This window comes from Dicentrarchus labrax, unplaced genomic scaffold, assembly GCF_905237075.1.
Source record: "Dicentrarchus labrax unplaced genomic scaffold, dlabrax2021, whole genome shotgun sequence".
In the NCBI taxonomy this organism is placed as follows: domain Eukaryota; kingdom Metazoa; phylum Chordata; class Actinopteri; family Moronidae; genus Dicentrarchus; species Dicentrarchus labrax.
The window spans coordinates 6,538,056-6,562,552 of NW_026136706.1; the positions used below are offsets into that span (position 1 = coordinate 6,538,056).

At 38.2% G+C, this 24,497-nt stretch overlaps 1 protein-coding gene across 1 annotated transcript in view; it reads left to right on the forward strand.

Annotated features, from left to right (window-relative positions):
• Positions 1–20,583, forward strand: part of calcrla (calcitonin receptor-like a) — a 29,471-nt gene extending 8,888 nt beyond the window's left edge. Inside the window, exons 2-13 of the mRNA XM_051403079.1 lie at positions 7,360–7,468; positions 8,162–8,312; positions 9,168–9,278; positions 10,017–10,129; positions 10,848–10,939; positions 11,046–11,172; positions 11,381–11,534; positions 12,126–12,186; positions 12,616–12,682; positions 13,471–13,689; positions 14,263–14,304; positions 15,130–20,583. Coding sequence (XP_051259039.1) covers positions 7,394–7,468; positions 8,162–8,312; positions 9,168–9,278; positions 10,017–10,129; positions 10,848–10,939; positions 11,046–11,172; positions 11,381–11,534; positions 12,126–12,186; positions 12,616–12,682; positions 13,471–13,689; positions 14,263–14,304; positions 15,130–15,351 — 1,434 coding nt within the window. The 5' untranslated portion in view covers positions 7,360–7,393 and the 3' untranslated portion in view covers positions 15,352–20,583. The remainder of the gene's footprint in view (positions 1–7,359; positions 7,469–8,161; positions 8,313–9,167; positions 9,279–10,016; positions 10,130–10,847; positions 10,940–11,045; positions 11,173–11,380; positions 11,535–12,125; positions 12,187–12,615; positions 12,683–13,470; positions 13,690–14,262; positions 14,305–15,129) is intronic.
• The last annotated feature ends 3,914 nt before the right edge of the window (positions 20,584–24,497 follow it).

A 24,497-nucleotide genomic window follows, 5' to 3' on the forward strand; every position in this document is an offset into this window, starting at 1 on the left:
TTGGTAACATCCATGGTTGAGATGATTCAGTCATTTTTTTAGTCACATGGGAGAGATTAGCTAAATGTACAGCTGATCCTATGGGAAATGTCCACTAGCTATATTTGGTCTTGTTGATTGAGAGAGGAAGCTCTGAGAGGGGCAGTGTTTCCACGTCGTTCTTAAAAGCTTCTGCTGTATCTTGTATACCACATGCCCGGCATCTCTTGCAGACAGCAGTTTTTTCTTAGAATTTCCTGTTTCATAGTCCCACTTCTATCCACTCTCTTCAATCACCAGCTCTCATTGTGCTCACAAAATGACAGAAAACAGTGGGAGGCCAAGCTGGCTGGAAACTGAACCCATTCTTTCCTCCCAGTCCACATCAAGACTTCCTTGTCAGAGTAACTCACTTTTTTAAAATGATATACAGGTAAGAACTTTTTTATCAGACAATAAGTAGTGCATGTAATAATATACAGTAAAAGAAAGAAAGAAAGAAAAAAAAAAAGAACCCATAAGAAGCCAAGCATCATAAGGCACCTTTCCAGCTGCTGATGGAATTAAAGAGAGGTTACAAATTATTTTCTATTATATGCATTGTTGTAATTTTAGGAGCTAACATACTTGTGCGCAGACAATTCATCTGGATGCAGGATGTCGTCTTGTTCATTAGTTTGGGTTGACGTGCTGCAGGGCTGCACTAACACCTGCACACCTCAAGCTGTTTCCCAACCAACACTGTTGTTAATGCTCAACTGATAAAGACACATTCCTGGCACACATGTTGCTCGTGCTGCATGTAAAGCGAAACTGGGCTTGCTGGTATCTAAGTTAACACGTCATGATGCAGTGAGAAAGAGCGGATTGGTGTTAGCACACACTTGGCCACAATCTGTGTTTTTTTCCAGAGGTTGTTTCAAACATTAGGTTGACGATGAATTTCAAAACATACACAAAGAAATCCACATGATGGGATGCAGCACACATATGCAGAGAATGTCGAAATATCTCAGTGGGAGCATAATGCACTGCCAAAGGGGCGGTGTACATTCTTACATCAGCATATCCAGTTGTTCATAGTTTTTTCCTTACATATAGTTTTTTTTTTTTTTCAAATTCATCATGTCATATCTTTCAGCTGCTCAGTGTCTTACAGATATATGTTGTGGTCACGCTTGGTCTTGGTTAGAAGGTGACCTCCATTATGAACCCATGCTCCATATATGATATTACCCTCCTCCCCCAGCATTCAGTCACAGCTGTAGACCTCAGGTGCTGGACAGTTTCCCAGCTTCCAAACCAACCCAGTGTGTGGGCTGTCACTGCTTTTCACAGCCCAACCGATACTGGAATTTTGATATTGATATTTGGGAGTTTTGATACGGATCTCTTTTTTATTTTTATTGTGACCAGGATACATACAGAGTAGGATATTTTACAGTGAGCTGTGCTGGATGGATAATTGTTCTACCATACCATCAGAAGTATTGCGAGAAAGCTTATTTTTTTGACATCATGATTGGAACAAATTATAGATAAAAGGCTGTTTGCTGCCTTTTCAAAATGAAACTGCCTTACAGTAATGTTAACTTGTCACTTCAGTGATACAGCATCATCGCGATTGAAAGGAACATCATCAATTCCACAATGTAGTATCCAAAATCATATTTTTTAACTTAATATATAATGCCTCCAATAATTTTTATGTTTTAAACTTTTTTAACAACATTTTTAAATATTAAACCCTTTTAAAATGTTTACAACATACTTTAATAATATGTTCTTTTATGATTATATAATGATTATATAAACCTAAGTGTTCTTGCAATATGACCCTGAACCAAAGGTTCCCTGATTCCCACTATTCATTGATATTATATCAGCCTGTAGGTCATTTTTTAATCATATCCAGGATGCACAACTGCACTACTTCCCGTGCTATTTCTTGTCTCTTGTTTATACAGCAAGCACAACACACTTTACCCCAGTGACCAGTTTTGTGTTTGGCTTTCATAGACTGATAACAAAATCAAGCAAACACTGCAGTGCAACACTACAGTATTTTTACAGTATCAGTTGAGATTGTCTTAGCTTTTGGTGAAAAGGAACATTTTGCTTAGTATTTGTACTGAAAACAAATAATACTTTCATTCTGTTTTTGCAGAGTGCACTGCCAAAGTAACATGATTATGGACCATGCATATTAAAAATATTTAATACCGCCTTAAAAGAAAATTACCAAATAATCTATTTTCTTGTACAGACTACAAGAATATGTTTTGTTGGCATTGGTGGGAAGTAAAACTGACAACATGAATCGTAGGGACAAAGAGCAAAAACGGCACACAGTTAACATATTGATTGTTACTGCTTCTGCGTGCAGGGACTTCATCAATTCTCATGGCTACTCCCCTCTCTAGTTAAGGCTGTATCCTGCTATAGAATGGGGAAGTGATGATGTTATAGGCCCTCACCAGCCTAATGGACATCCGAATGCCACTGAGCGGAACTTGGGAGTATAGGGCGCCAAACATCCTGAAAGGCCAGAAGGATGTTTACAGCTTAGCATGCACAACAATCTCTGCAGGGACAGTGGGAGTTAAGCAAAGGCCGAGCTCTGGCACTGGGGGAGAAGACAACAGCTGTTATGCATAGGCTGTTTTTTTTTTCCAGGTATGTTTCTTCATGCTGGCGGATGTAATAGGTGATGTCAGCTCTTGTGCAAAGTGTACATGACTAACCACTTCTGTGAAACCCTCTGAGGCACTACAGATAATAGTGGACCACCCACAGTTCGTTTTGTGGTTGGATGAAGTTGACCCAAACAGACCAATAATCAAGTGTTATGCCTCTGTATATATAAGATTTTTTATTAGTTATGTTCAGGGTTTTTGGTTTTCTGGGCCATCATTTATTTATTATATGGACTCACATTGCTGCTGATGTAAGATTACATCTGTGCAGCAGTAGGAGGGAAAAGTTATGGGTGACATTTTGATTACCATTAGCTTATGTTTATCCGTGACTGCTTTACTGCGAGTGTTGAAGTGATATATAACCTGACATATTCATATATATCAAATAGTCTTTGACAACTGCCATGGAACATAACTGTCAGTCACAGCAGAGGAGAGAAGTCTTGTTCTCACATTTAAATCATTCGGTTTTTAAACTGATCTGCAGCCAGCCAGGAGAGTGCAGCAGAGGTGCTCATTCTCAGGATTTCTGCATCGAATTCAAGAAGCTCCGAACAGAAAAGGTAACAGATCAATTCTTTTTAGTTATTTTGGCAACATGTGCAAACTTCATTAAGTCTGACCCAAGGTTATTATTTCTGATAACTCTTAAAACGAAAAAGTGACAAATCTAGCTACTGTTCTGGATCATAAGAAGAAATGTGAATACTATGGTGGCAGCCAATGCAGGATGACAGCTTGTTCTGAAAAGAAAAGAGAAATCTTGCGCTGATTTGTTTTTGTGTGTTTATTAGGACCCCCAGTAGCAACAGCATAAACATTGGCTATTTTACTGGCCTATAGCCAAGGCCCCCAAAGTCACTGAAAACATCTTATTTTATTCTTAATAAACATAAACAGAGTCATAATCATTATTTAATCCATCACCAACAAGGTATTTATAGCAGGAGTTAACAAAATATCATCCTGGAAATTCCCATGACCAATGAAATCCATTTAGATGGGAGAGGTCAGTGTTTCATTCTTAACTGCCACCTTTAGGATTACTTAAACGGTGCTGTCTGATCACAAAAAGAAGCAATAGCCAAAGAAAATGGGGTAAGAAACAATCTCAACAAGCTTTAAACAACATTCAAGCAGCTATTAGGAAAGCATTCCATAACGTCTGTTTTGTGTTGCCATCTGACAAGATATATCCTCTGTATCTGTCTGCTAATATATGAAACCCAGCCTTTGCCAAGAAACAGCTAGGGAACTTGGCAAAGTAGAGCACTGTGTGTGCATCTGTTTGTGTGCGTCTGTGAATTTTTGTGTGTTTGCATACATGAATGTGTGACAGAGCAGCTGATCTTTTCCTGGCTGTTTCTAATTTGCACATCACCATAATGTTTTACAATCCCACTTTCAGTAAGCCCCTCCTCTCCCCAGTGTAACGCAGATTTAAGTCTGGGCAGACTCGAGGAGGCGCTGGGCCAGTCCCCCCGGTGATAGAGCTACAGGGAGACTTTTACTGGGTCAGATCTGTCAGTGATGTGCTGACTGAGCCCCCCCCCCGCTTTTGCCCTCTTTTGCCCTCTTTTGCCCTCTTTTCCTCTGTTGTCAGTGTGATGTAAGACTGTACTGATATACTACTACTCTATAAAAGTAGGTTATAAGAACATTCTGTTTTAGTTTTAAAAAACTAAATACTCTTTTTCAGTATAAGGCAACTTGCTGGCAATTATCCTCATCTTCAATGGCTTTACTGTACTACAAGGCAGAAGTTAATAAATGCCTCATTATTCTAGCTTGGTAACATGACTCATGGAATTCTAAGGAGAATGGCATCAGTTGCAGCCTTAACACAGACTGCATGAAGTCAGCGCTTGCAATTAGTGAGAAATGACTTATGCCTGTGTCATTAACTAAGTCTGGAACTGACCAGCAATGTGCGGAATGGGTTAAAGAGCACAAATGTCTATGATTCAAATATATGAAATCTCTGCTGTTTGCCTGCATAACGTCTGCCTCTTACTCTGGATATTAGTATGTTAGCACATATAACATGAAATTTGAAAATACATATATATAAATAAGTATAAACTCATTAGATGCCTGCAGTTTATTTAAATGTCACTCATAACAAACTGTAAATATACGTTTTAATAAGTAAAAGGTATTAGTCACACAGGCTTATAAAAAGACCAAGATCAATCTTAGAGTGTGACAAATTCATAAACACGCATTAATGCTGTGGGCTGTCTTATCTTAGTGTTTCTTCCTTACCAGCTTCTGTGCAAAACTATCCTCCTCTTCATCAAAAGTCAGAGCCAGTACCACTACCATGATGCAAATTTGGTCCAGTTCTGCACTCTGAGCTGTAGGGTCCACCCACACCCTTAATGCTTTTCATTCATTCATACAGTTTCTGACACAAGAACTGTTCTGCATGTTGATCCCCTCATAAGCTCTGAGTTACTCACATTTGTTTTCTAAGCTGTGTGGAGCAGGCACATCTCATGATCTCATGACTCTTGGACCTGAAATGAACAGTACCCACCAAAGTTAAGGGCCCTATATCTTGTGAATTCTCGGCCTTCAGTGTGTTTTACTATATTCCTGCAGTGTTTGTTGGTTAAGCTGTTCCATTCCACCCAACTTAATTAGACTTGAGGTGTTGCAAATACAAACGATGACCTGGTTCCCTTGGGGTATGAAAGATGTTATTAAATTTCGCTGCTGAATGAGATGTAATCCACTCCCGAATGCCATGTACCTACATGGATGTCATCCTGAGTTCAGGTTCTCTTTCTTTCTCTCTCTCTCTCTCTCTCTCTCTCTCCCCCCAATCCTTCCTGTCTCTTTGTTTCTCAGCTGCCAGGAGTAAAACTGCTTGTTACATAGTTTCACACTGAAAGCAATGCTGCTGCAAGAACTTGTGATTTGTGTCAGGTATTCTAACAACGCTAACAACCTGTTTTTGGTTACCTTGGGTGCCAGTATGGAGCTCTCGGCTCATGCTGTTGTACATTTATGGCAAAAATAACAAATGAAAAAGCTGGAAATACAATTTAAGATAGAGCACCTAGACAGAAAGCTATGGGTTTCAAACACAAACCAAAAGTTCACTATAAATGGCACATAGAGCTTCCAGAGTCAGAAGAAAAAGAACTGGAGCAGTTGTAGACTTGTAACTCTTTGGTGGTTGAACACCAGCTGTAGCAGGCAGGCTTACTATCTAAAGCTACCCGAGCATTAGCACACTCACCGTTTTGCAAAGCAGATCTCTACAACCTGGGGGATATGTTACCATTTGAATTTTGTCTCATCTGCTATGCAGCTGCAGTGACATGAAATCCCAGTGGCCTGCAGCTTTGCCACAAACAACTTTGTGGGATTCTGCTTTGATGAGACACCAGCATCACCTTTAAAAATGAAATGTGAAGTGTAACACACCCACTAACCGGTTTAAAACTACTGTCACATTTGAGAATATGTGATAGAGTGCAAAGGAGATATGGCTCACAAAACACACAGCAGCACTGAGAGCATGAGATTTCTACTCAGCTGTGCTTACACGACTTTTGTCAGGGAACTGGAACTTTCTTTGATCGATGGGGTTTTGTTGAGCTGATTCCATCTGCTTATTTTGTCAGCTGTGTTGTTCTTGGATCACCAAGCCAAAATACAACCATTGTGGGTTCACTGAACTAAAACTGACTTAACGCGTACAGTCCGTGATAGCATGCTATGTTGCTTGTTGAGGGGTAGGCATACACATGTTGCAATTGTCGGGTTGGGATTACGACAGATCAAGTTGGATCCATGCTGTCACTATTCTGGATTAGTTCACAGTTAAAGAGATAAAATCATGCAGTTTGTTATGTTTAGTGATTCTAATTGTGTACTTGCTGATCCAATTGCTGCTTGTTCTCTGTTAAGATGACTTTTACAACTAGATTTCTGACCATTAACGTCACAGATTTTCTGCACAAGAAAAAAATCTGCCCAAAAACTAACTCTTAAACCGGTCGCTCACTTCTTTCCCAGCCAATCACTAAGCAACAAGGACTGGTTTACCCATATCTCTATCTGCCATTTCATCCAAATTTGTCCTCAAATTTCGCAATTTCTTTAACTCTCTCCTTGAATGAGCTAAATGGTAGCTTGTATTTCTGTTGTAGTACAGTCACATACCATTTCAGGGGTTCTTGGAGATGTGACTCTAGTAGTCTAACTGCCATTTAATGTGCAGTTAGTAATTCTGTGTTTTCTTCTTTCTGACTGTCAAGACTAAGATGGAACCAGAAAATCATGCACAATGAAGTTCACTTTCATTTATTCTAATAGTGTTACAACATGGTACAATTTATTAATCTAGTGATACAAGTCCCCAACAAGAGATTTTCTGATTCCTTTAAAAGATTTTGGATCTTGCACAATTGTCATTTAGACTGGTAAAAGGTCTGTGTTGTTGTAAATAAGCTATTATATATGGGCTGGAGTTTCAATAATCTTACGGTCTGTTTCCAGTTTAATTGACTTTGATGGCAAATACAGTAGCAACATTTCAGTAGATAAAAGCCACTGGGCGAAACATTTATCATTAGTGGGGGAGATAAGGAGTGCTTTGAAGTGGCCTTTATGAGCATATTTGATTTTGCTTTGATGACAGGGCTTAATTGTTCATTCTCCATTCCAGATCTGCCGCTGGTAAATTATCAACCAGCTTTGACATGGCCAAAAGGAAGATGGATAGCATCGGGCAGAGTGGGATGGTGGCACTCATACTGCTGTGTAGTCTAACAAAGGTAGGACCGCCTGCATGCAATCAAGCAAACACGCAAATACTGAAAACACACAAACACATGATAAAATATATTTTATTTAAAAGCTGTGACAGTTTATGTTGGAAATTTTTTGAAGGATTATAAAGCTGCTTCAGGTTGGTATCTTCTGTGTAATAAATAGACTGGACATATTTGGTTGGCAATATTTCTGCATAGATGTCATATTTTCCATGGAGCGCAAATGGATTTAATGGAAGCTTGTGTATGTTAGACTCCCTTTCTTGGCGTTCTAAGTAGGCTATAATGACTGTCTTGCTTTAATACATCCCCATAGAGTCAGAATACACTTCCAAAATACACTCCAGACACAAGCTTGCACACAGATGCTTTTCCTGAAATGAAGCTCAATGTTTGCTTCAAAAAAACATGCATTTAAGCTAGATTTGGAATACCACAAAAGGGGAAACCTTTAGACATATTCTCTTATGAGTCTCCCATCAAAGCTTACTAATTGGCAAGAGTGATTAGGAACTCTTTAGGATTTAAACCATAACCATTCAAAAAATGATTTGCTCTGCTGAATTTGACTGTTCGGTAGTGTTCATGCCTAACATATATTCTGTGAGACACTGGCCAGGACCTATTTGTACAAATCTCTCTTGATCAAAACAAGAACTGAAAAGTTTTATTTACCTTTTCTTTCCATCCTTGCAGATTTTTGTGAAGGCAAGCCTGGAGGTCAACGAAACCCATCAGCAGCATCCAAACGTCTACCATGACATGGGAGTCACCAGGAACAAGATAGTTACAGCACAGTTTGAGTGCTATCAAAAGATAATGAAGGACAATACCCAGAGCAGAGAAGGTAGCTTGTTATGTTTCATGTTTCTGAACTTTACAGCAGACTAGGCTGAATCGCAGCAAGGAGTAACTAGAGTACACTGCTGAGATACACTGGGCTTAATATATTCAGTGTAAATAGGACAGCATCAGTTAGAATTTGAATTGTTGAAGGACGTCAGTGCTAAATAATGAATACATTTAAAAAATATATATATATATATATACTAACTAGAGCGCGACCCATATGGGATTTTTGATACACGGAAATAGATACCAATTTTAGGGGGGAAACATTTATCGTTTACTGATATGATGGCCGATATAGTGAATTTTAGGAATATAGGAAGGAAAATATTATAAATAAATTGTGAATGTTATGTGGATTGCGCACTGATATGACGATGCAAAGGTACTCAAAATGCTCATTTGTTAAACAAATAACTTTATTAAAGAATATTTAAGTTAAATAATTAAACATGTTAAATGACTTAAGATATACATTGCCAACCAGTTGGCATTGCTGAGAGCTGCTTCTTCGCTCTTACTCTGTGTGGCTTGCTACAGTATTTTTAATCGCAGTGCACTCTGCTGGATAAACTTTGCAGTGACGCCAATATATTATCCCAAGTATTTTTTCTGCATTATATAGCTTAAAAAGTTTTCATATCAGCTCGTATCAGTAAAATATATGTAGATACCGATACAATAGCAATATTTCTGTGATAGGCCAATACTGGTGGATAATATCATCCAACTGTTATATCTGTTGGGCTATATTTATTCTGTTGGGTTATATTTATTATTATTATGATTATTATTACATATTTGACGGATCACTGACAGACCATAGCTCCTAACAACTTTTCTCTGGTTTTAGAGCCCATGTGTAACCGCACTTGGGATGGCTGGCTGTGTTGGGACGACACCAAATCAGGTATTGTCTCAGAGCAGCACTGCCCGGACTACTTCCAGGATTTCGATCCTTCAGGTAAGATTTGTGGTTTACAGTAGTAAAGGTGCGTTTGTGCCAAGCGTGTTTGGTTCCAACAATTTCATTAATTTAATTTAGTATTGTACTTCCGTGAAGTGCAGGGGCTTTACAGAGACAGATCAATGAAATAATGGTCACAATCGAAGGCAGAGGCAGAGATATCCTGTCTTTTACATTGGGTCAAGTGTATTATTCAAACTTCCCATGGCAAATAAACTCTTCATGTATAAAATTGGCCCATTTAAACTGACACAGCATGACATCTCTCTCTGTTTATGATGCTAGCTTTGGATGAGCATGTATTAATTGTGTTTCCTTTTGTGCAGTGGTTTATATGGATGAATATATTTATAACAGTAAATTAGGTTTAATTGCTGGAAGATTCTGAGCCATAACTTTACTACAGCACAACAGGATATGCACATTTATAATCAGATTCAGTCCCTCTAATCACTGCCCTCAGTAGTTTCATGAATATGAATGTGTTTGTTTCATGGAGTTTCAAAACATGATTTTAACTTCATGGGGCTACGGGGGACATCTGTTGAATCTCTTTTTAAAGTTTACTTTATTTCAAATAGCCCCCTGCCTTTTGATTTTATGTTTTACTTACTTAACCCCTAGGTTTTCTGCCTGCTTTGCTGCATATAAATACAAAGAAATATAGTCTAAGATACAGTCAACTGGATTGAAATATTCACAAAAACACATCACAGGTATAATTTTTACTTGCAGAGATGGTTACAAAGATTTGCACCGACAGTGGTCATTGGTTCTTGCATCCGGAGAGCAACCGGACATGGACCAACTACACCCGCTGCAATGAACACACTAATGAAGGCAGAGTGGTAGGTCACGTTATGAAATGCCATTAACAGCATATCGAATGTAAAGAAGCACTGATCTTTTAGTAGATCTCTGGGCAGTTACTATATATTTGCAGTGATGAGATTTTTCCATATAATTTTCTAAATAACACAAATGTCACATTTCAGTTAACATGAGATGATGATTTAGAAAATTCATGTTTCTGTAGTGGGGCTGAAAATGTGCAGTTTGTCCTGAGGGTCGTCCAAGACAAGAAAACATAAAATAAAATAAAAACATGGGGTCATCAAGGCAATGGAACATAATCAAAATAGTCCATCCTCCTGGGGATGCCTCTGGGGACCCCAAAAATGCAATGGCAATCTACTAATTACAACATATGTGGAGTGTAGGTGGAAACCTTGGCCTGAAGGCGGTGGGTGCTAGCAGAAAGGTCATGGGATTCAAACAGTAGAATTAATCATCCGGAGATTGAATCTGGCCTTTGCAGTATAAATTATTCCTCAGAGATCCCCCTGAATGAACGATTGAGGGGTCATCAAAATCACTGCATTACAACCTTTAATTAACTTAAAATACACTTTTACATGAGTTCTACTTCATCTTTCCATGAATTAGGGATTAACAGTAGGAGTAAAAGATATTAGCCGTCTTTAAGAGTGTTTTAATATTGTCTTGCAACATTAGCAGTCATTAAAAGAGCCACATAATCACGTTTGTGTCTGTTTTTCCTTCCAGACTGCAATGAATCATTTTTATTTAACTGTCATTGGACATGGGCTGTCACTGACCTCCCTCTTCATCTCCCTCGGAATATTCTTCCATTTTAAGTGAGTCAACCAACCTCATCTTTACTCTGCTTTATAGACAGATAGTTTGTATTCTTTGCATGGATTAATAGCCCCCTGATGTATTGTCGCCTTTCTCTTCTTGCAGGAGTTTAAGTTGCCAAAGGATCACACTTCACAAAAACCTCTTCTTTTCTTTTGTTCTGAACTCTGTGATCACTATCATTTGGTTGACAGCAGTGGCAAACAACCAGGAGCTGGTGCAGAGGAATCCAGTGAGTTTCTGTATTTATTGATATGTTGTTTTTATTATCAGGGTAAGAGCTGCTCTAATTGCTGCACTCTTGCTGACGGGGGGGTTTAATAGATTTTAATAGCTAGATTATTTCAGTTATTTCACCTAACTGTGAACATACTGCACAGGGAAATAGAATATGTACCAAGCGCCATCCACATTCATTGTGTGTGTGTTTCCTTCCTCAGACGAGCTGTAAAGTGTCCCAGTTCATTCACCTGTACCTGTTTGGTTGCAATTACTTCTGGATGCTGTGTGAGGGAATTTACCTGCACACTCTCATTGTTGTGGCTGTCTTTGCTGAGAAGCAAAACCTGATGTGGTACTATCTTTTAGGCTGGGGTAAGTCAGGAATAATGTGTCACTTGTCAGTCACTTGTTCTGTTGTAATAAAAATAAATCATTTTTCATCAGATAATGTCGGAATCTCTTCGTTCTAGTTTTTTAAAACAGAGAAAACAACGTCTCATGCAACTTTGATTTTTGTTAATTTTGTTATATATTTATCATTCCTATCATAAATAATACAACTGTTCTTACCAAGTCAATTGCTGAAGTCTCAGAAGGCAGCTGCATTGCTAAAAAGAAGTTCAGCAGGGCCTATTTGGAAATGAATGGTCAAATTGTTACTCATGCTGTCAGCCATAAACATCTCCGACGTTTTACAGACTGGTTCAAGTTTGACCACGTTTTTACAATAAATGTTTGCACAGTTTTCCTGCACATTAGTACTGACATGCATTGTGCATTCAGTGGGTAGATATTTGGCTTGCCATTCTTCTTGCCCTATTTGACTTCTTGTAGCAATGCTGCTATGTTTGCAGAAATTGAAAGTATGTGATTAGGTTAAAAAGTTGTAATGAACCAGAATTGTACTTTAAAGGCTGACTCCAAGACTTAAAGCTTAAACTGCTTCTTTTGCTTTGTTTGCAGGCTTTCCTCTCATTCCGGCTTGCATACATGCTATTGCTCGAAGTTACTACTACAATGACAAGTGAGCATTCAAGGGCATGGTCTATTACTGTTAATTATGCAGTTATAAATTATATTTATATAAGTGGTAAGATATATTATATGACAGCCAGACAACAACAACAACAACAACAACAATAATAAAACTGCTAATAGTAATTATAGAGGAAAATTGTATAAAGATACAGTGAAAAACGATTAAACTCCTGCCTGCAAATGGATTTAAAATGTAATCTGCAGCTGATTCTGTGAATGTGGTAAAGATTATCTGCTGTTTGTAGACTTAAACAAAGCATTAAGCTCTAGCTCCTAGCGTCTTTTATCAGTCAAGCTGTTCATGCTACTTCATTTCTCAGAAAACCCATTGATCTGCATCATTGGTCAGCTGTCATGTGATGCATAGATACTATTGTGTAAACTGTTCTCTGTTGTCTTCTCTTCTCTGCTGAAGCTGTTGGATTAGCTCCAAAACATCGCTACTCTACATCATCCATGGTCCCATCTGTGCTGCTCTTGTGGTGAGAAGTTATAGTATTTTTCCTGACACCAATCAATTACAGCAAAGTAAACCACAATAATGTCTGTTCCTTTCACTGATTTGTTCCATATTTCCCCCGGTTGACTCTTCTTATTGCGCAACGGGCAAAAGGAAAAAACTTATTTTGCCTTCTTCCGAGTCGACACTGTTGGGGGCCTGAAATCAAGACACAGTTTCATTGCGTACATAATTGCGTTTATCTTGCGAAATCAATGCATCTGTCCCTCTGAGGATCCACCCACTGGTCCCCAGCGCATGTTGCATTCTAGGAATTCACCTAATCAGCACAGCCGGGCATGCTTCAGCGAAAACTGGTCCCATAAGACTCTCGCAGGACTAAATGTTCAGCACTCAAACAACCTCTTACAATGATTTGTTCAAGTTTCAGGCCCAAAAAAGGTCTTCTCATACTGGACAGTTTGGGAATTAAATTATGTGGTTCCAGGTTTACCAAAATCATCAGAGCATCCATTTAGGATATAGAGTATGTGCCTAAAACATTTATAGTGTTCATAGGGACTGTCATGGATATGATTTCCAACCTGTGACCATTGTAAAATACCATCCTGTTCTTTATACCTTCATACTTTTGCCTTAAACTCTCAGCTCAAAGGCTTATTTCTGTAGTATGGTACGATTAACTGGCACATATTTATAAGGTATTAACTTACAACTCATCCTAAGAAAGTCTTTAACCAGATGACAGCAGGTAATAGGCCGAATATGATGCAAACCATTGATTAATCCTCTCTGCTGCTTTCCTCCTAGGTCAATTTGTTCTTTCTCCTAAATATTGTCCGAGTGCTCATCACCAAACTGAAGGTGACCCATCAAGCGGAGTCTAGTCTCTACATGAAAGCCGTGAGAGCCACCCTTATCTTGGTGCCCCTTCTGGGAATTCAGTTTGTCCTGCTTCCCTACAAGCCAGGGGGACGGGTCTCCTCTGAAATATACGACTACATCATGCACATACTAATGCATTACCAGGTGAGACGATGGTCACCAGTGAGAAGGTTTGAGTTGATGGGTTTCTTTTAAGCAGCACCTACGGTAATGTTTTAGCTGTGATTGTTACCAGCTTTTTATAACATTTCCATTTAAAAAAATACAAAAACAGCTGTACATGACAGTATATCAACGCCCAGAGAGTATTTTTAGAATGGTATTCAAAGTTTACGGTCGGTTGCATACACCGCTGTGTTCTTGTGCATTTGTGAAGTCCTCTTTGTCCTTGTGACATACATAAACCATTTATTAACCATTCCCTTCAGCCTCTGACTTTGTTTATATTGTAGCGTAGGGAAGAACAGCAGGAAGGAGGGCATGAATTATCTCAGCTGAAAGGGGGGTGTAATCAGTTTGATGTTATTGAGGTGTTATCTGATCATCTTGTGCTGTCCTAGCATGGGCAGTGCAGGAAAAACATCTTGAGCAATAGGCTGAATCAGGACACCAAATGTATAAAGTTTCTCTGCTTCACGGAATCTTAGACCTTAAAAGACAAAGACCAATCGCTTATATCGTCTCTCTATCTCTTGTGTTTCCTTTTTTGGATTTCAGGGTCTGCTGGTGGCCACCATCTTTTGCTTTTTCAATGGAGAAGTAAGATGGGGTTATGCCCTTTCATTATGTTTTTAGACCTGCACACACACATGCACACACTCATCCACACTTCCCCTTTGTAATCAGGGATAGACCAGGCAATTTCCTCTGCATAACCCTCTGAGCAGGATGGTAAACTAGAGGAATGTCTTGACAGGCTCAGTCCTCCAGGGCTTTGCTAAGGATTAAAGATTATTTACTGTTGGAAACAAGCTGTGGACAGTACACTGATTCCTATCAATTATGCAGGTGATTGATCTGCATACAAAATAGCATGTATTTGCCCGAAGTGATCATACATACAATTCAACTCTTAATGCTGTGAAAGTAGGTTAACGCATAATGGAGCTTTACTGCTATGGGATATAATTTGATTCAAAGTCTATATAAAACCTCTTATAATAATCCTTATCTTATTATATACTCAGAGAAACTGTGCCATTGTTATGCCTATAGATAGGAACGTAGGCACATAAAATTTATTTATGTAGGTCTTTGAAGCACTTTCTGCCAACTATGTTTTGATCAGAGAGAATTTACAGCAAATGAGAGACATATTGATGACATTATGTGAAAACATTTTGAGAAATAGATAAATTTGTATGTAAGATGAGAAGCCAAGCCAAATCAGCAGGTTCCCCCTTCTCCATACGTAACACTCAGACAGGAAACTGATATTGATCTTCTAACTCTTGCAAAAAGAGCAAATAAGTGTATTTCCCAAAGCACTGAATTTTTACTATAAATGCATAAAGCATTGTTCTGTATCATATAATGATTCATTAGCTGCCCCATTAATATGTGGAATGTGGTCTCTCTGGTTAGGTCCAGGCAGTTCTGAGGAGGCATTGGAACCAGTATCAAATCCAGTTTGGCAGCAGCGTAGGAAACCACTCAGATGCCCTGCGTTCAGCCTCCTACACGGCTTCCTCCATCACCGAGGTACAGGGTTGCTACACCATCGACAGCCACACAGAACACATGAACGGCAAGGGCTTCCACGACGCAGAGGCCTCTATGTTAAAGTCAGACAGCCCCTTCGCCTGACAGCAACACTCTCCCCCAAGCCCTGCTCGCCCCTTCTCCTCCTTAAAAACTGCAGCATGTTTGGCACTCCGTGGCAACCAGGGAAACTCGCCTCTTCCTAGATACAGTGTCAGAAGCAGTGAGTGAGGAAAAAAGGATTTTATACCCAAGCTGTCACCCATCTGAAATAAAGTGTCTCCTCTCTGTCACATGGACACAGGCCCTGTAACCGTACTGTATGGTGAGCTCAATACAACTATTCCTGCGCTGTGTTTTGCCTACAGTCTGCAACTGAACTGCTTCACTTGGACCTGTGATTCTGACAAACAATATTGTTGTGATCTTTCAGCCTGACAAAAATGTTTTTAAGTGGATGAATATTAACTGCTTGACTGTCCTTTGTGAGGTCATGTTGTGCACAAAAAGCCTTTGGTTACACTGTAAATTCTATTGATATGGTTAGTGCCAAACTAAAAAACCCTTGCCTGCCTCATTTATTTTTTATATTCAATACAGAATTAGAACGAAGATAGGATGTCTAACAGGTGCATAATAATATATTAAAACTATATTATATCTTTCACATGTTAAACTTAATTTATCTGAACATATTGTCATTTATTAAATGAAGATGAAATAAATACCACACAGTATTTATTAAAGATTTTTCAAAATTAGTCAAATACCAATATGACTTGTTGCCAGCTTCACATACAATTCCAGTGTATTTGTTCAATGTTTGTTTCAGTGTTTGTTTCAGTGTGTGCAGTTAATGTGTGCAGACGATTTACAGAATCATACCATTAGCTTGCAGGCTTCATTTTTAGAGATTTCATCATGCTAATGTTTGAACATGTTTAAGTGATCCTTACTGACATGTGCACCCTTTAAACCACATGGTAGGTTGTAATGTAACTTGTTAACACAATAATATCACGAGAAGCCATCATGATATCTCAAGTACTCCAATGTCTACTCATTACACCATTGAATGTAACAGTGAAGTTTGAAGACCTGGTTATGGACAAATATGCATCACATTCCCATTCACTGCTGTCTTTAGCCTTACTCTTCTCAAATGACTTGCATAGAACCAATATACTGTATAAGCATTTCCAGGTGTTCAGACTGAAAACATCACTGTGTTAAAAATGCAGAGGACTGTGTTAGTGTGCATAAAAGTGAGGAAAGGAAATACGATCTAGAAGCTTAGTTTGAGTGATAGATCCATGACTTTTCAAAAGTCAGTAGGGATATTCCGAGTCCATTTTAATATTCACCATTGAAAGAGTTACTGTAATAATTATTTTTGTACTAGCTGCTTTATCAGTCCCTTTGTAGTGCAGAAACATTTTTACAAGTTGGTCACAAAAACTACAGTGAGTAAGTTCAGCCAAATCTAATATATTTAGCCAAATCAAGTGAGTATTTCCGTGCTGGCTAGTCATGTGTTGGTTTATTGTAGGTGGTTTTTTCTGGGAAAACAAAAATGGCAAGTTTCGTAATAAAAAGGGACATAACTTAAGGCGATACCCAGCTTATTTTGGCTTACTTTTGGCTGAAGATTGAGGATTTTGCACATTGTGTTACTTATCATGCACAGTTTATTCAGGCTACAAATGGAATGTCTCACAGCTGAAAAGGACGAACAATTACAGTGACCAACAAACCTTTAAACAAAAATGTGCGGATTGCTGGAACCCGCTGTGACAAAGTAGTAGACCTCATTGAAATGAATCAGGGAGCTGGGTTTTTTTGCACACAGTGCTAATGTCAGTCTGAACACAGCCTTATTCAGAAGTACATGTGATGATATTATAATGTCTCATTAGAAGTACAAAAACAACAAAAAAAACAAACAAAAAAACAATAATAATACTGCAAAAAACATTCTCTGTAAAGCATTTAGCTAAAGCGGTCTGTATCTAGACCTGGTCGGAAATCATTGCACTTATCAGTCATGCTGTCATTTCATCCACCCAGACCCAAAACCTTTCTTTACCTTTTTCTTCATTTTACAACATTTTCAGCACATCGTCCACAATGCTGGGAACATAAGTCACTATCAGATGATGTAAATATTTTGTAAATCTAGCATTTCTGAAAACAGGATAAGTCGAATGTGTGTGTGTGTGTGTGTGTGTGTGTGTGTGCATGATTTATATATACAGTATTTCTGAACACATTTTACTTTATTCAACCATGAAGCAACCTTCTTATGTGACAGTGTGTGGGACGTTGATAAAGAGGTTGTTTGTTCTACTTCTGTGTTTTAAAAAGAGAGGGGTGGGAAATGGGTTAACAAGCTTGCAACAAGCTACTGCATCCGTCTGCCCGTGCATATTATTTGTCATCATCCTGATTCCTTGGTAGATTCTGTAACTTTTCTTTTTTTTTTTCCTGTGTTTGAAAGTAAGGAAAGAAAAGTACCTCTTCTTTCTGTGTAAGTGATCCATGCCATATTGTCAGAACACACATAAATATGTTTCCTGACACTGATGTAGGTCTGATATGCTATCATTTAATCTTCCAAAGGGATTTGTTTTGTCTACCATTTCAAGGAAGAGGGCTGAACACCAAAACATACCATATGTGTCACAGTTTTCAATGTTTATTGTTTTTTCTTTATGTTTCCTATATATTTTCTTTAACCTGATCATTTCAGATACGCAGTCCAAAATTCCCATCTTCCAACAAAATGTCTTGGATGAGTCAGCCGTCATATTGCTTGCTATCAATTTTTTTTATGATCATTTTTGAATGGCTACATTTTCTCATCAGTCTCTAATACAACTGTGATGACTTAAAGTGCTTGATTCTACACGCAACAGGAAAAGTGACACATTTTAAAGAAACTTGTGTAATATTTTCACTTTTGAAAAAGTATACTTGACTGCTATTTTTTGAGGTAAATTTCAGACACAGGAATATATTCACAGTGTTCTAGCAACAGGTATCATGTGAAATCAGGCCACTGTATCACACATACAGTTTGTACTTTTTATGTTAGATCTGCAGGACAGTTTCTCCATTTAATCACTAACTATAGAGCCTACATTTATGGCTGCAAGTGATTCATGTACAATGACAGCAATATAAAGTATTCATAAATCAAGTCCTTTACTGTGTAGTGATGCATCATAATCATTTAAGCCACAGTCATTTTATCACAACTGTGGAAAGGCCTTTTGGTAAATGTAGTAACTCCTATGTACCATTTAAGTTGTGTATTTATGCGTGATTTTTTTTCCATATGACTCTCCAAAAAGGTTTGTGAAGTCCCCAGTGACATGTTGTAAAGTATGACAAAAGCGTTATGGACAATGTCTGTAGTTTTTGTTAATACTGTACTGTATTTAACTTTGGTAGTCTTGACACATTGACTCCACACTGCTGTTTGAATGTAACTGGTTGTGTATTATTCTCTTGATGTGAAAAACATATATATATACATATATATATATATATATATATATATATATATATATATATATATTTACGTACAATGTCTCTTTTTTTATTATTTCACTGAATTAGACAATATTGTTTTCCTGTATGTATCTGCATACTAATACAGTACAGAACAGCACCAGCCGTCAACTCTGGTACTTTTATTTTAAATGTTTTGTCTTAATTGTGAAACTACTATATATATTGCTGCACACACACACTGTCACACATTTTATTATAATTTTCCTTTGGACTTTTTGTGAAGGTTGGTCTAGGCCAGGTATACTGAATTGCTCGAGTTTCATGTGTAGAAAAAAAAACCACTGATCATCTGGTAGCAGACTTAACTGCGGTGCTGGAGCTATAGACTATCAAACTCAATGATGAAAAGCATCTGCACACTCAAATATGTGCAAATATTTATTTTGCAGGCTTCACTCAGAGACCTTCAAAATTGTGTATCAAGTGAAATCAGCAGGTTAAAAGAACATTGCTTTATTAGTCTTAATGCAGAACACTTGTGTCAATCAGTTGGGCTTGTGTGTCATCAGTTGAATGAGACAAATCAAGACACACTGAGTGCATCGAACATTCGAGATTCACAATATGCACAAGCAGAATACAGATAATATAAACAATAGCGAGAAATTGGCCTCTGACGGGAGGTTTGCAGAATAAATAAAATTATTGTTTAGATTTGAGTGTGCGGATGCTTTTCTTCATTCGGTTAGAGTTTCATGTTTACAATGTGTTTTCAGGAAAATCTTAACTGCATTAGTAAACTACTGTAAATGTACCAGTAAATGAAGAGCACAAACCAAATTTGTTTCATTCCTCGTCAAAATGTCGTTACCAGTGCAGGTACTTTTTCTGGTAAGGTTATTAAAGGTCCCTTCTCAATCTTCAACAACACAAGCAAATCCATTTGTAGAATGTCATATATGTTTGTCTCACTGAGTGTGTATAATATGAGTTTAGTGTCACAGTCAAGTCATTAAGAACACAATGTAACTGATTTTTGTTGCTGGTTAAACACCTCTGTGGCTCTGAGGTCGGGCGTTGTAACGAGAAACATCTGCTGCACTGGCAGAGAGTCCCCACAGTGACTGTGAAAAGGAACAAGCTAGCTTTCTTTTTATGTCCTTCAAGTCTCCAATCCCTTTTATAGTGAGTAGTTTCAGTTTACTGTGAGGAGAAATGTTCAACATGTCATTTAAGTGTATAGATAGATATATTGTATGGTTAGACACCTGATACATCTGGAAAAGGCAGTTTGCATACATTGGATGAGTGTAAATACATGTTTGCTTTGGAGTTATGCAGCTGTACCATACTTTCTACCTGCAAGCCTGCACCTCAGCAGAATATTGTCATTTGTTCTCCTTTTTTCTTCAGTACATATTTAACCTTTATTTATAAGTTGCATATTTATACATAAATATTTTCACTTAATACTGTACAGTGACCCTACAGGTCACTACACAGGTGGTCGGATATACGTAATATATATACTTATATAAGACATAATCAAGGTTTAAGTCAACACAGTACACATTGCAGGATTTTTACTATTTTAGTCTCTCTGATCTTGACCTTTTGAGGACTTTCAAAAAAATTCCAACAACACATTTTTGGCCATAGCAATAGGTGGGTGATAACAGTATTATCAGTAAGAGTATTATCGTTTATTGTGTCATCGTATGTTTGTATCCTTACAAAGTTCTTATGTGGCAATGTTCTGGCTCATGATTTACTGCTCAAATGTCTGAATAAATGGAAGTTAAATTAGCATCAGATTAATTATACATGACTTGATTTTTGTTTTCTAGTAACCAAAACAACAAAGAAAGTTTGACTGTTGGTATGAACTGTACGTCATGTGATTTCTGAATACTAAATATTGCAACATATCTCTTATGAAATATGTGATGTCCTTCACAGTTTTGTCTACATCAGCCAGCCTTAACCCTGACCCAGAATAACATTCTCACTCTTGTAAGCAGCTTTGAGTGCCACACCTCGTTGAAATTCCTTTCACTGCACATTAATTTGGAATTTGGAAATAATATCATACATTTAAAAGCAAGACAGTGTATGACTTAACACTGAAAATACATCAATAATACTGGTACTGTAATAAATAAAATGCTCTTCTGAAATGATAAATTATTAATGAAGATTGGTCATCATGGAATATTTAGTGATGTAATATAATTTATGATATTGTCAGATATATTGATGCAGGACTGCTAGATTATTCATTAGTACAGCATATTTTGTCACTGCATATATCACCAACACACTCCACCCCTAAGCTCCAGAAACTACACTTTTGCATGTGTGCACATTCACAAAGAGATCCTAATGATTTGTTGTGATCGTCTTTTCTTCCAGTATGTCCTTTAAAACAATGAATAACAGAGTTCCAATGTAATATTGAGTCGCCTCGCCTCGAGAATGCATTCATGCTGTCACCTCACAAGCAGCTCTCAGATGAGTTTAAAAGTTCATTCTCTCTAACTAGTCAGCAGAACAACATAAGGCTAAATACACATTTCCAACACCAGCCCCCTCTATCCCATTTTGTCCAATTATAACTCCCTGTACCAGTCATTTACTACCGCTCCACTGCCTCCAACCAGCCTGAGCTAACATGCGGAATTTCTTATGACCCTTATCTAGCTTTTCAGCATGTGTAAGCTTAGATCTAGGTCAGTCACCTTAGCAAAAGTTGTAAAGATGTAAGATTTTCACTCAGTAATGAAAATGTTTGAGGCACACATTTCCTGCAGTTCTATGTGAACAGACATTTCGTGTCTTTTTCTCTACTGCTGGTGGCTTGTCTCCCTCTTACGTGACCTGAATAAGTAAGGCTGCACACACCACTGGCTGGTAAATAGCTAGGAGAGGCTGCTTTAGGGCGCTGTCGCCTGCACTTAGCCTCAAAAGCAGTGATACATTGTATGCTGCACAAAGTGCAACACGGGGGCTATTGTTCTCACATTTACACTTTCTGACTGGAGTGAGATTTTTTTTCCACCACACAGATATATAAACCCAGATGAGGATTACAGCACCGCAAATAATGCCTTCAAATATTCCAACAAATGCTAACATTTGTTCTACAATTTTGTTGAGCACCTTTAAAAATAAGCAATTGCACCCTTTTATCCAAGCACTGTCCTTATACTCTATAAAGATACTAGAGTGGAATTTGAGTTAGTCAAAATTTAACGGTAAGCACATTTCAAAATTTGACTCTTAAAGTCACATATGTTCACTATTGCGCGCTATCAGCATGCACCAACGATGTGCAGCTAATTTGCCTGAGACTGACAGATCAAACTATGACCTCAGAACTCACTGGAACTAGAACCCTTCCTTTCCCTCCAGGTGCTCTCCTTTTCCATCTCATATCTCCAGTTTGTGGGGTAGATTCAAGTGCACGTTTTAAAGTTAAACACCCCCTTCAGCTATGCATTAAGACACCTACAAATTGGAACAATAATGTAAACTTCCATACTGAAATCCTTAAAAAGGCATCTCCTTCTACCTTATTAAAAATTTTAGGGTCTATAAATATGCAAATTCTGTTCATTTTTTCAAATTTTGTTTTTTTGCTGGACACAAGTCCATTCTCAGTGTATGTGCACTGGCAGGTTCAAGTTTCTACATCACACTTGTATGAGTTGCAAATTGGACCAGGCTTGACTTGAAACTATTTGTGCTGTCACAATTCAAAGTCAGATTTTCCAACCCGGGTTGAATTTTCAGTGAGCACAGACACTTTCCACTTTCAGCAGATGACTGTGAAAACATCCTTCTCATGTCACACTCTGCTCATATATTCTTCTGCATAGCGCAAACATCCAACAGTAGGAGCAAGAAAACAAACCTCCACAGATGTGTCTTCACCTCAATTTATGGTGTCTGTAACTTTCTTTAATACACATTAAATTAATTTTGTGTTCTGTCTCAACATATTTTTTCTCTTCCTTTAGTCTTAAGTGCTGAGAAACAAAAATTGTATAAAAATGAAATAGATACCATACAAAAAGAAAACATTTATTTATAATGCAATGTGGAGTCTCAGTGTTTTTATTGTGGACCCAACATGTTCTTGAACTGTTCTGTTGATTGTCTTCCCATCTACCTACCTAACTTGTCTACCTAAGGGCAAATGAAGACTGATCAAAGGCTCTCAAAATATAGAGATGAGAGAAATTAGTTGGAATTGCATTCCAGACAGAGAAAACACCTGCAAAAAAATGTTACACCTGCAAGTACCTCATTAGACCAAAATGCACTGCGGCCATGGGAGATGTTGCATTCCTCACCGTGATTCACAACAGTACTAGCACATGGGCTTCCCATTGAGGACAAAAATGTTCCCCATACATAGGAGTACAATGGCAAGACGGGTTTGATTCATCTTAACGCGACAATGTAGGCTCAACCCGTCACTGCTCCACACTGAAAAAGCTCCACAGGATGAGAAGGCGCCAATGTGTGTGCTTGTCGGTATCTTATCACACCCATCTAGCACCCCTCCATGACAGCAGAGGAAATGGAGACGAAGGGAGGCCTTTAACTTAGTGAAAACATTTACCCTGACATGTACTGAAAGCTGCTGTTGTGTATATGTAGGAGAACAGCCAACGTCACGGAATCTCAGAAATTACTATCAACAGGTCAGACAAGCGGGATTTAAAAGAATGTAGCCTCAGCTTAGGACAGGTCTGAGTCAGGGAACCAAGACTAAACGTTTACTTTTTTTTATGAAGATCATCTTGTCCTACAAGTATTTAGGGGGTACTTATCAGTGCCAAGTTTTCATTTTATATTTAGACAACTTGGGACTCATTTGTGAAACATCTGTGCACTCAGATTTTATCTTGGCTTTTGTGTATGCACAAATTAAGAACTTTCATGAGATTCATGAACATTTTCATTATTATAAAATAGTAATTGAATGGGTAAGAACGTGTCAGCAGGCTGTGAACTGATCTTGAATTCAGTTATCCATCCATCCATTCATTCAGATTTTCAGGGTCATGGTGACAACAGACAAGCAACCCAGACATCCTTTTCCCCAGCAGCTTCCTCCAGCTCCTTAATGAGATCCCCTAGTTCCTATTGTTTTCTAGAACCTATACGACGCTAGTCAATACATGTTTGAAAAGCAAAAACATGACACCACTTGAGACTGTGCCTAATGCTGATTTTGAAAGGGCACAAATGACCAACCATTTGTCTATACAACTCAGCACTTGTTAATTATAATATCGCCACCTTGAGCTGTCCAATGATGTAAATGCAAGTTGTAACGCACAAAATGTGATGACCAAAACCTCCTGAAGGCCTGTGGTACTCTCCAACAGTCATATATGTCATTTTGGGAATCATTGGCAAACAACTTGTTTTGTCGTCTGTTGAAGAATGCGTTCATATTCCTGTTAGGAAATATGAAATGTTTATCCTACTGTATTAAATAAACAGGTTTAATCCTGGTGTACGCCACAGTCAGACTGGTTTAAAGAACAGACATATTGCAGTAATTTGAGTTATTACTTGAGCAACGTAATGTACCAGGAAATTGAGCTTGACACTGTCTGACCTCTTCCCAGGGCTCTTTCTCTGCTGTATCTCTGTATCTCTCTCTGAACCCTCACAAACTTCTCTTCATAACTTCCCAGCAGGGGCCTCCTTAGGATCAC